The sequence below is a fragment of the Pipistrellus hanaki genome (genome assembly GCF_964339955.1).
Source record: "Pipistrellus hanaki genome assembly, chromosome: X".
NCBI lineage: Eukaryota > Metazoa > Chordata > Mammalia > Chiroptera > Vespertilionidae > Pipistrellus > Pipistrellus hanaki.
Window position 1 is genome coordinate 3167613 of NC_140524.1, and position 12967 is coordinate 3180579.

At 39.3% G+C, this 12967-nt stretch overlaps 1 protein-coding gene across 1 annotated transcript in view; it reads left to right on the forward strand.

Annotated features, from left to right (window-relative positions):
- LOC311614994 (amine oxidase [flavin-containing] A-like) overlaps nt 1-12967 on the forward strand; it is a 49299-nt gene that overhangs the window by 12344 nt on the left and 23988 nt on the right. The window contains exon 3 of the mRNA XM_084870114.1: nt 2663-2800. Coding sequence (XP_084726240.1) covers nt 2663-2800 — 138 coding nt within the window. The remainder of the gene's footprint in view (nt 1-2662; nt 2801-12967) is intronic.

The window sequence follows — 12967 nt, forward strand, 5'->3', positions numbered from 1 at the left end:
GTTGCAGGGTTAGGTGAAATATGTGAAGTGATTAAGCAAAATAAAATAAAATAAATTATAAATGCCCTATAGACGAGATTTTAAGCATACATTTCTAAATAATAGAGTAAGCAAACAAAAAAGGCTGAGCACAATTAAATCTTATTCTAATGGATATATATATATAGAATATGCATAAAGCTTATAGACTGTATGTTTACAAGTGGGAAAATCTTTGAAAATTGACCATGTGATATGTCATAAAGTGAGCCTCAAGGATTGTTATAATATAAACCACATTCTTTGACCACAATACAGTTATGACAGAAACATAACTAAAAACCATTCTTTCTATGGAAATTAAAATACAGACTTTTAGAAACATGGATTTAGGGAGAAAGTGTAATGGAAATTTGAAAATACTTAGAACTGCACAATAAGGGAAATAATAGAATAAATTTGTGGATATAACTAAAACGATACTTAGAAGAAAATTTATAGCCTAAATAGAAATGGAAAAAAAGTTCAGTATGAATAAGCTAAGCATGCAAGTAGTTAGAAAATTAAATCAATAAGAAAATAAACACCTATTAAAGAGGATCAGTGAAACAAAGGTTGATTCTTTGGAGAGATTTATGGAAAATAGATAACTGTCATAATATTTTTAAAGAAAAAAGAGATCCAAAAATTAATTAATAAATGAAAAGAAGATGTCATGAACTTTAAATCAATAGTTTTGAAGCATACACATAATGCATATACCATAAGAAAGATATAATTTATCAAAATTAACACTGAGTTAAGGAGATATAGAAAGTATGAGTAGTGCTTTTGCCTCAAAATAAATTGAATTTTTAGTTTATTTTCCCACAATGAAAACACTAAGCCCAGATAGCTCTATCGGTGTGTCCTACCTAATGTTCAAAGAGATCATTTAATTAATTTTGTATATTAATTATGATGTGAAAGTATGATTCATGAGATTAGCTATACTCTAATGTACAAAATAGACAAGGGCTGTAGAAGAAAGGAGAATCATGGGATGATCTCAATCTCATATGTGAACATAAACAAAAAGCTTGAAAAAAAGGTAGCAAAGTATTTTCTGCAATAAGATAATATGAGGTTGGGTTACTCTAGGAAATCAAGGTTGAGTAATACTTGACAATATTATGGAAATAAGAGATTAGGTAAATTGTCCCAACCCTTTTACATCCAGAAGGAAAAGACTGACCTACTTATCCCCCTACCAGTGTGGTGGGGAGGGAGGAGTTTGCTGAGCAAGTGAGAGGCTGAGTAGTACTTTCAAAAGTCTTACAAAGCTAGGGCAACTGAAGGTCAAGTCCAGAGTTCAGAAAAGTATGTGTGTGAGTTTAGGGAGGTATTGGTAAATTCCTTGGGCTTTGAGCTGGACTGTGTCCTAGGACTAAGGGCAAATTGCAAAAGGATTAGTCCATGTGTGCATTTCAGCCCAGCTTCAAACCATTCATGCACAGAAAATGCACTACAGTTCTCTGGTATTGTTAACGAACCTCGATGTTGGGCAGAAGCAGACATGAGTCGTTTCTAAGAAAGATATTCTTCTCCTAGGATTAAAATTATTTCCATGTTTTTCAAATTCAATGAGTGGCATGCAATAAAATACAATTAGGCAAACCAGGAGAAGAGGCAACAGGAATAAGAACTGATATAAACAACAAAGTAGTAAGACACATATGGACTCATGACAAACACATGAAGGACTTATAACTCGCCAATATTTAATTTACTGATTAAATCATTGGGGAATGTGTTAAATAAAGAAGCTGGGAAAAAGTAGAACTGGATTTAAGAGGAGTAAAGTAAAATTCAGTTTAAGAAAGAATGCTTTGTTAGGCATATGAATCTCTAATACCTTTTTGTACTCTTTTTCCTATGATTCGTTCTTCCCTGCAAGTGTTTTAATTTTATTTTTTTCATAGAAATGTAAATAAATCTTTATTGTTCAGATTATTACAGGTGTTCCTCTCCCCCTCTCCATACCTCCCCTCTACCTGATTCCCCACCCTACCCCATGCCTTTACCTGCCCCCACGCCACTGTCTTCATCCATAGGTGTAAGATTTTTGTCCAATCTCTTCCCACACCCCTCACACTCCCTTCCCCCTGAGAATTGTCAGTCCACTCCCTTTCTATGTCCCTGATTCTATTATATTCATCAGTCTATTCTGTTCATCAATTTTTTATTCACTTGACTTTTAGATGCCTGCAAGTGTTTAAAATCAGCTGAAGAAACCAATGGCGTAGGCTGATTTAAGATTTCATCTTTGGAAATCAGAGAATTAGGCCTAATAAACCCTTGGGTGACTCCTCCAGTAACACACCCCAAAGAAAAGCATATATAAAAAACCTGAACAGTTTACAAAGGTTCTAGATTGGCAGGATGCACTACAGTGTTCTTTGTTCTTTATGTATGTCATTGTTGAATTGGCCTCACCAATAACTATGCAAATGGCATTGATTGGTGATAAATATCATATAGGATTTATGAGTGGAGAGAAAGGATTACTATTTTTGAGTTGCAATTCATTAGAGAGATGTAAGGCACATTTCAGTTATAAAAAATAAATGCTTTATTGCTATAAGACAAACTTTTTTTTTCAAGTTTTAACTAAAGTTCTCTGAACACTTTTTTCTCTTTGCAGAACAAACATGTTGGTTACGTGGATGTTGGTGGGGCTTATGTGGGACCCACCCAGAACAGGATCCTAAGGTTATCTAAGGAGCTGGGCTTAAGAACCTACAAAGTGAACGTAAACGAACGTGTTGTTCAGCATGTCAAGGTAAGCCTGACATTTTACTCAAGGGCCCAGTGGGGGAGTATGTGTTTGGGAAAATGTGTGGTTGGGTTTTTGACTTTTTTCCTCAAAGCAATCATAAAGATAGGTTCTCGGCTTTCAAGTAGCGTTCTACCTTTCTTTTCTTTTTTCTTTACCTTAAAAAAGTGTTTGTGAACTCCTGGAGGTACTTACTGTAAGAGGTCCTGTCTCAGCCTGGCTCTCTTCCACATCACCCAATGTGGCCCTTGAAGTCTTCACCCCTATCCCAGTCCCACCAGAGTAGGGTGGGAGGCTCTCAGTTTCCTTTCCTCCCCTCTCTGGAGTATGGGGTGCCTATGATAGACACACACACACACACACACACACACACACACACACACACACAAAACAGCCCATGGAAGCCCTTGAGGCATCTATGATGCAATTCTAAGGTCCCAAGTTGTACAATAGTTTGGGGGCCACTTTTAAAAAAATATGTTTTTAATAGTTTTTTAGAAAGGGGAAGGGAGATATATATAGAGAGAAACATTGATGAGAGAGAAATGTCATTCGGCTGCCTCCTGCATGCCCCTACCTATTGGGGGGTTTGAGATTGCAACCCTGGCATGTGTCCTAACTGGGAATTGAACCAGTGACCTCTTGGTGCATGGGATGATACTCAATCCATTGAGCCACACTGGCCTGGCAGAGGCCACTTTTTAAGACTCTGACTAGGTTATTCATTCTTCTTTTTAAAAACATACTTTTTATTGATTTCAGAGAGGAAGGGAAAGGGAGAGACATAAAAACATCAATGACGAGAGAGAATCATGATTGGCTGCCTCCTGCACGATCTGGGGGTCTTTTAGGCTGCAACTCAGGCATGTGCCCTTGACCAGAATTGAACCTATGATCCTTTGGTGTGCAGGCCAACGCTCTATCCCCTGCGCCAAACCAACTAGGCTAGGGCTTCATCTTTCTTATCTGGCATTTCTTTACACACCTTGGTGATTTTCTCTGTACCTAGCCTTGACGCTGGCAAAGTCTAGCTTGGTTGTAGAGTCTCCTACTGTTTAAGCAAATGATTGTTTAAACTCTAAATGCTGATATCCACTCAAGAAGCAGCAGCTGTTGCCAGTGTTAGTGTCTTTGTGAAGCCAAACAGAGCGGCTGGAGTCTGGAACTGTGTCTTAAGAAGGCAGGTTTCCAATCTGACATTGCAGCTCACATCCCGGAACTAGCATTGCTTACTCATTCTAAAATCAGGATTCCTATACCATTATCGGCATCACTTCTCAATATACCCAGCTACCCCCCACTAAACTCCAGGCAATTAGGTGAGCCTGGTGTCTCCCAGGCCTTTTGGAGCTAGGAGTTAAGGATGCTCGAGATGTATGCACACCAATGCCCAATCAGGTAGGTCGGGAATCTTGGGAAACTGATACCCACATGGTTTGGGATGTTTGGGAGAGTCTTGGCAGTGACATAAGAGGAAAAAACAAACCAGTAGCTTTTAGAAAGACTGTGGGTTCAGAGGTCCACAAAGGAATGAAAAAAAGTACAAAAAGTGTTTAGGAATACTGGCTTCAATAGGCCACAGTCAAGAAGGAAAAAATCCTGTTGCTTTCCCACTTCCTCTTTTCTGCAGGGCCTGGCTTTTCTCTGGACTGGTAAGTAATAACAATGGTAAGAGCCGAAACCGGTTTGGCTCAATGGATAGAGCGTCGGCTTGGGGACTGAAGGGTCCCGGGTTGGATTCCGGTCAAGGGCATGTACCTTGGTTGCGGGCATATCCCCAGTAGGGGGTGTGCAAGAGGCAGCTGATTGATGACTCTCTCTCATCGATGTTTCTAACTCTATCTCTCTCCCTTCTTCTCTGTACAAAATCAATAAAATATATTTTTAAAAAAAATAACAATGGTAAGAATAAGAGCAGCTAACATATTGAGTACTTTTATGTGTATTAGTACATTTAATATAGGGAGAGAGACCAAATCCTTTGCACTTAACTACTAGTTAAGTAGTCATGTAAATTTACTCTCCAGTCCAATTGGGAAGCAAATGAAGCTAATGGTTATCCTAGAACCTGAGCAGATTCATGCTCATAATCTCTTCCTCCCTAACTTTCAGGTGCTGAGAAATTTTTTTTTTTTTTTTCCGGGAGCCTCACAATAAACACTTAAGTGTTTTTTATACATCAACTCATTAAACACTTGCATCCACCCTGTGGGGCAGGCATGGTTATCTCCTTTTTACACAGGAGAAAACAGAGGCTCAGACAGGTAAAGTGACTTGACAGGCCATATAACTAGTAACAGCATGCCTACTGCCTGACTGCATGCTCTTTGTGATTCCAATACACTGAGAGGCCAGATTATTATGATCTTTGAATGCATAATAATGGCCACTCAGTATGTGTGTGTGTGTGTGTGTGTGTGTGTGTGTGTGTGTGTGTGTTAGAGGCCCAGTGCATGAATTTGTGCATGGGTGGGGTCCAGCCAGCCTTGCCAGGGGGACGGGGCATGGGTGGTTGCCAGCCTGCCTGCTGATCGAACTCCTGGTTGAGGGGACAATTTGCATATTAGCCTTTTATAGGATATACACTGAGTGGCCATATTATTATGTGTTCAGAGAACATAATAATCTGGCCACTCAGTGTATATGGCTTAGGAAATGAGACTGAGGGTCCTTAATAAAGTGTACTGGCCCTCCAATAGTTTTTGGCTGAACACAAGTCCATTTGAAGGTATCTCACTATCTAGTTTCCTGAAGCAGTCTACTCTGGACCAGATATCCTTCTAGGCTGGAACCACAGTGGTGGGCACATGAGCTAAGTTGCTGCTCACATGGAGCTGGCCATCTAAAAGTCAACAAAAACATATCCCCAGGTGAGGGTTAAAAAATTATATCTAGCATTTCTGTCTTTGTCCTTCATGGATCTTGTGTGAAGAGAGTCCATATTCTAATTTTGGTTTAGTAGAATCTTATCCTATATAATAAAAGCCTAATATGCTAAGTGTCTGGTCATCCAGTATGCTAAGTGGCCATTCAACCAATCAAAACATAACATGCTAATGATATGCTAAGGCCACTCAACCACTTGCTATGATATGCACTGACCACCAGGGAGCAGATGCTGTGACTGGTAGGTTAACTTGCTGCTGGGGTCTAACTGATAGGACTGAGCAAGAGGGGTCAGACATACCCTGGGGCCCACTTGCGGTCCCTCCCTGGCTGGCCAAGCTCCCATGTCTCTCCCTTGCCCTGATCATGCACTGGTGGGGTTCCTCAGCCTGGCCTGCACCCTCTTGCAATTCAGGACCCCTCGGGGGATGTCGGAGAGCCAATTTTGGCCTGATCCCTCAGGCCAGGCCAAGGGACCCCCCAGTGGTGCACGGATTTGTGCACCAGGCTTCTAGTTATTATATAAAAGGTTCTTGACTGGTATTTACAGTGAACAGGTTTTATGAATATTGTGAATTGGATATGGCTTTATTTGGGAGATTAGCTCTGATTTGTGAAAATATTATAAATTAATCATGTATGTTTAACCTAAAATGTGGATTTGAAGTGGCATCAGCTAGATAGGTTTAAAATGTCCTCTGTAATGATTCTTTTTCTTTGGATGTTGTAAGGGAAGCAGATGGACTTGAATACCACTTGGATTGGTTCATTCATTTAAGTATTAGTAAATAAAATGCACATTATTGTGATTGTTTCACAAGTGAGTTTCATTGGGTTGTGGAAGCTTTTTATTAAATTTTGCACTGCCAGGTCTTGGGGAGAAAGGAGGAAATGCTTGATGTTTTGCCCATCAGCTCCTTCAGATCATTATAATGCAGGCAGGGGTGGAGAGCAAGAACACTACCAGAGAAGGAGCAACACGGTTTTTTCAGGAGCCGCTTTGAAGGATAAATTAGCATTTTCATTTATTCTGACTTTCTCCTTTTCACATCCTCTCAAAGTAAAATTAGAGACTATAAATATATACCACACAGACTTTTTAAGAGAATGGTGTGATAAAGACTCATTTGAAACAACGTACGCTTTCCTAATAGTAACAGCTCAGCAAGCATTTTTTTCCTTTCACTTATTCTCTTTCCATATCTATTTACTCCAGGTTTCTATGCCAACGACTGTAATCAAAGCCTTTTCAGAATGTGGAATGCTAAGTAATTTCTTGTAGTTATTGCTAAAGGGTGAACTTTGGTTTAGCCAGTGGGCTGTGTTGAAAGCAGAAGATGTATTTTTTGTTTGTTTTAATGTCTGCCACGTATGTGTTGTATCCCTTGCTTGCAATAGTGTTTCTTTTGGAGTAGGGACATTTAGTTATTTATCTATTTACTTATTATTCTTTTTAATCCTCACCTGAGAACAGATAGAAAGAGAGAGGGAGAGGGAGAGGGAGAGGAACAGGAAGAGAGAACACACCAATTGGTTGCCTCCCATACACACCCTCACCAGGATCAAACCTGCGACCTAGGTATGAGCCCTGACCATGAATCAAAGCCACAACCTTTTCGTGTATGGGACAACACTCTACCCAACTGAGCCACAAGGCCAGGACTAGGGACATTTATATTAAAGGTGCTTTTAACACCTTTCCATACCAGTTCACAGAGGTGTTTGTTTTGTCTTTAAAGAAAGTTATACTTTTACTTTCAATCCCTCTCAGTAGGAAAGTAATTTAAAGGTGTTTAGGCACTTGAAGAGATGCTACTTATCATGTCTTTGTCTCCTTTTTATTCATCCCCCAAATTCATCTCTTCTGAGTTATCTCATTTGAGCTTCCCAAGTAATAAGCATTACCTCCCTCCCCCTCCCCCAGATATTAAAGATGAAAAAAAACAGAGGCTCAGGGAATTTAGAAGCCAAAATGAGGCTTTCCAGCACTCAAGCTCAGGGTTCTGTGGGCTAAACCACTTTTCCCCTTATTCAATGGGCAGAAAGTCAACTTGTTTATTAAAGAGTCCCTCTAATAAACTGTTTCAAGACACAACAAAAAGGACCTGCCATTTTGGCAGTAGGGGCTCCTGAGGCATGAGCTGTGCCTGGGGGACTTATGTGTTCCATTCACCGGGGAGGCTTCCTCTCTTTTCTTGAGAAGTCCCTGAGTCCCACATCTGGACCCCCATGGCCTTCAGGGAGCAGCTACACTTAGCAGGCTGAAGACTACAGATGGCTTTTATTATTGTGCTAACTACTAAGTCCAGAGGTCTAGCGCCTGGTTTGGAATTATTGGTTATACTTTGTGATAAATGACTTATATAAATTCATTAGTGAAATTATATTCAAGATAATAGTACTTTATTGTATGCCAATATATTCTGCCTTATTTTTAAAAAGGAAAGAGAAAGAGGATTTAAAGTAATTTTTATAAATTAGGGTTAAAGATAGGCAAATAATAATGGGCCTGTGCTCGTGATATGAAATTTAGTTTTGATTGTAGAAATGAGATAATGCCAGAAGGATTATTTGTTTTCTCTCTAAATTACAATTAGATGTATGTTTTTAAAAGCAGAGAGACTAAAAAATTATTTTTAAAAACATATTTTATTGATTTTTTACAGAGAGGAAGGGAGAGGGATAGTAAGTTAGAAATGTTGATGAGAGAGGAACATCGATCAGCTTCCTCCTGCACACCCCCAGCTGGGGATGTGTCCGCAACCAAGGTACATGCCCTTGACCAGAATCGAACTCGGGACCCTTGAGTCCACAAGCCGACGCTCTATCTACTGAGCCAAACCGGTTTCAGCTAAAAATGTTTACATATTTTCATTTTGATGTATCATGTATTCACTATAAAGGTATATTGATGTAGCTGGTAAAAAATAGTTTTTTAATAACTCCCTTTGTTTTTCACATCCATTTTTAAAAGATTTCATCTACTTCTCGTAGTCACAAGAAAGCTTAGTGACAGAAATTATTTTTAAAGCCTTGTTTAGAAAGCTAGGTCAGCATTAGCCATTTTCTCTCAAAGGCTTCTTTTATTCCCCTATAAACTTTTAGGGATGAGCCTCTGCTTTAGTTTCCAAGAGAATAAAGTTTCTATTCAGTTGAAGTGACAGCCCAATATGTAGCAAACTCAGCTTAATTATTAAATATTTTCCTTCATTAATGTTTAAACAATTGTGGCACATAATACACATGAAAGATACCATCTGAACCATGTTTAGGTGTATATTTCGGTGATGTTAAGTACATCCACACTGTTATACTACCATAATCCACAGAACTCTTTTCATCTTCCATTCATTTTTAATAGGGAGTTAATTATTACAGAAACTGAACAATAGTTTAGAAATCCCCCTCCTGCCTTGTTGTAAATCAGACAAAGGATTTCTCTCACTAGGCTGTGGACCTTTGCAATGAACTCCTCAACTGGGGCTTCAACATTTTGGCTAATGGCAAAAAGAACCTTATGAACAGAATGAAACATTACGTAAGCAGATTCCTCAAGAGAAATGACTCTAGTTTCCATGATAACCCAACTTCTGGAGGTTTTGATCTCTCAGGTTGGCATGTAGTTGCCAGATCGAATTTAACATCTCCTCCTTCCTCCCCACTTCTTGCTTTCTACTTCCTCCCTACTCTGAAGTCACTACCCCTACCGGAGTATGCACCCACTATCCCAACCAAAAGGCTTAATCATTGGTCCAGAATTTTCAAACTTTTGCAGAATAGCCTTCTAACTGTTAAAACCTTAAAATAACTTATTATGTCCCATGAATTCCATACCTGCTCCATGCTGGGCACTTCCAGAAGAAGGGAAGTTCCCTTGTCCTATGGGCTCGCTCTGATACAACCAGAACATCTTTTTTGTCATTGTCCTGTCCTGCCACTTAACAGGATTGACTCTGCTATATAGCCTTCTCTCTCAGCTGTGGACTCCAAGGTTTTCACTACTGTGTCAAACTCAATGAACAAATAACTTGAAAACCTAGTGGACCTCAGAGTTTCAGTAAGTGACAGTTATCCTTACTTTAGAGACGGGAGAAAGTTGTTAGAGTACAAGTATTTGGTTTAAGGTCCTACAGAAATATAAGCGAGAAGGACAGACAGATAGATAATTTAGTTGATAACTAACCTTAGCAAACAGAAAAAACTGGAGAGACAAATAATGATAATAATGTTGATACCTTATATTTGAACAGTCAGTACTTTTTCATAGCATTTCATTTTTCTTCTTTTTTTCTATTGATATATTGATTAAGGTATTATATATGTGTCCTTATCCCCCCATTGCCCCTATCCACCCCCACTCATGTCCTCACTCTCCTGGTGTCTGTGTTCATTGGTTAGGCTCATATGCATGCATTCAGGTCCTTTGGTTCATCTCTCCCCTTACCCCACCCTCTCTTGCCTTCCCTCTGAGGTTTGAGCACCTGATCGATGCTTCTCTTTCTCTAGATCTGTTTTTGTTCATCAGTTTATGTTGTTCATTATATTCCACAAATGAGTGAGATCATGTGGTATTTATATCTTTCTCTGACTGGCTTATTTCGCTTAGTTAGCATAATGCTCTCTAGTTCTATCCATGCTGTTGCAAATGATAAGATTTCCTTCCTTCTTTTTTTACCACAGAGTACTATTCCATTGTGTAGAAGTACCACAGTTTTTTAATTCACTGATCTGTTGATGGGCACTTAGGCTGTTTCCAAATCTTAGCTATGGTAAATTGTGCTGCTATGAACCTCGGGGTGCATATATACTTTCTGATTGGTGTTTCTAGTTTCTTGGGATATATTCCTGGAAGTGGGATCACTGGGTCAAATGGGAGTTCCATTTTTAGATTTTTGAGGAAACTTCATACTGTTCTCCACAGTGGCTGCACAGTCTGCATTCCCACTAGCAGTGCACAATGGAGTCAAGATAGTCTCTTCAATAAATGGTGTTGAGAAAATTGGACAGATACATGCAAAAAAATGAAACTAGACCACCAACTTACATCATACACAAAAATAAACTCAAAATGGATAAAGAACTTAAATATATGATGGGAAACCATAAAAAATATTAGAGAAATCCACAGGCAGCAAAATCTCAGACATATGCAAAAGCAATATCTTCACTGATACAGCTCCTAGGGCAATAGAAACTAAAGAGAAAATAAACAAATGTAACTACATCAAAATAGAAAGCATCTGTATAGCAAAAGAAACCATCAACAAAACAACAAGAAAGCCCACTGCATGGGAGAACATACACTTAGTGGTCAGATTATTATGATTGAAAGTATAATAATCTGGCCACTCAGTGTGTGTGTGTGTGTGTGTGTGTGTGTGTGTGTGTGTGTGTATTAGAGGAGGCCCGGTGCATGAATTTGTGCATGGGTGGGGTCTGGCCAAGAGGAGGCGATATGGGCGGTTGGCTGGCCTGCCTGCTGGTTGAACTCCTGGTGGAGGGGACAATTTGCATATTAGCCTTTTATTATATAGTATATACACTGAGTGGCAAGATCATTATGCATTCAGAGATCATAATACTCTAACCACTCAGTGTATTTGCTAATGTTATCACCGATACCAGTTTAATCTATAACATCTATAAGGTACTCATACAACTTAACAAAAGGAAGATAAAAAACCCAATTAAAAAAATGGGCAATGGATCTAAATAGATACTTTTTGAAAGAGGACATAAGGAAGGCCAGAGACATATGAAAACATACTCAAAGTCACTAATCATCCAAGAAATGCAAATCGAAACGACAGTGTTGTACCCTCTTACACCTGTCAGAATGGCTGTCATCAACAAATCAACAAATGACAAGTGCTAGCGAGGATGCAGAGAAAAAGGAACCCTTGTGCACTGCTGGTTGGACTGCAGACTGGTGCAGTCATTTTTTTTTTTTTTTTTTTTTGCTTTGTGTTTGAGTTTAATGCAACCAGAAGAAAATAATTCTAGATGGGATCACAGAAAATGTTAGTGTAAATTATACTTAAATGTAATGAACACTTTGATCCTGAAAGCTGTGGAACTGAATCCTTTTCCTTTAAAAGACCACCTTTGTTAGATTTTTCAACAAACAGAACAATTACTGTACTCCTAGTACATTTCATCTCATTCCCGTAGCTCTCATGTAATTTGTCAGGCTCAAATTATACACAGTAAACGTCAGGCTGAGATTTAATTTTGTGTGTTTGCCAAAGTACCCCATGGCCTAGTTTTCACTCCGTATTCAGCAGATAAATGTCTCTGAAAAAGCATCAGGCTTCAGAGACGATGGGAAAACATCACTATTGGCTCACACTTGCTGACCAGCAGCGGCTAATAAAAATAGCACAGACTTGGGTGAAGTTGCTAATCTACATAATTGGGCACCCACCAAAGAAGTCATGAGTATCTGTGACTTTTCCCAATATATAGATTTAAAAATAAATATTTTTCTGATGGTATAAATGTTGGAAAGACTGTGCTAGGAATCTTATGGCTCCTGGTCCACCCTCCTGGTCCACCCTCCCTCCCACTGGAAATCCTCATCTTGTCTTCGCCATCATGATCACAGGAGCCATGTCTGAGGTAACTCCATCCAGTAGAGGGTCAGGGCTGCATCTGCCCAGTCACCAGGATGCACAAGGCAAAGGCACTCAGTTAACACCCCTTGACCATCTTGACCTGCTCTGATGTACTTACTCTGTCCTGCCCAGTTCTAGTTGCAGGGGGCAGGAGTCCAAGCCAGAGACTCAGCACAGAGCACTTTCAGTTTGAGGCAAATGTACACATGATTTCATTGCATGCCTCTTATTCAACTCCTTGTTGTGGGATGATGTGCTCTTGTCCAGGAGAGATGTACATGAGAATTCATTTCCATTTATAGCATTTAGAAAATGAGTCTTCTGGTTATAGCAGCTCCTCTTTCTAGCCTTTGTTTTCCCATGTTCTCCCAGGCTTCAGCCAGTGCCAGCCAGAATAGGAAGAAAGAATGCTTAAGGGAATATTTTTCTTAGCAACATTAATCCCAAAAGTTGTTTTCCAAAGAAGGGTTTTGTTGGTCACATAAATTTTGGAAGTGCTCCATATTCTATCTTTGAGGGCCAAGATGTTCATTGGCAAATTAGGAGTCCTATGAGGATTGACAGTTAAAATTTTTGTTTAAGCTAGTTAACTATAAGCCAGGATTTCCAAATTTCTGACCATGGAACCTGTTTTCATATACTGTCCATAAAGATCAGAGTCAGAAATGCTAAC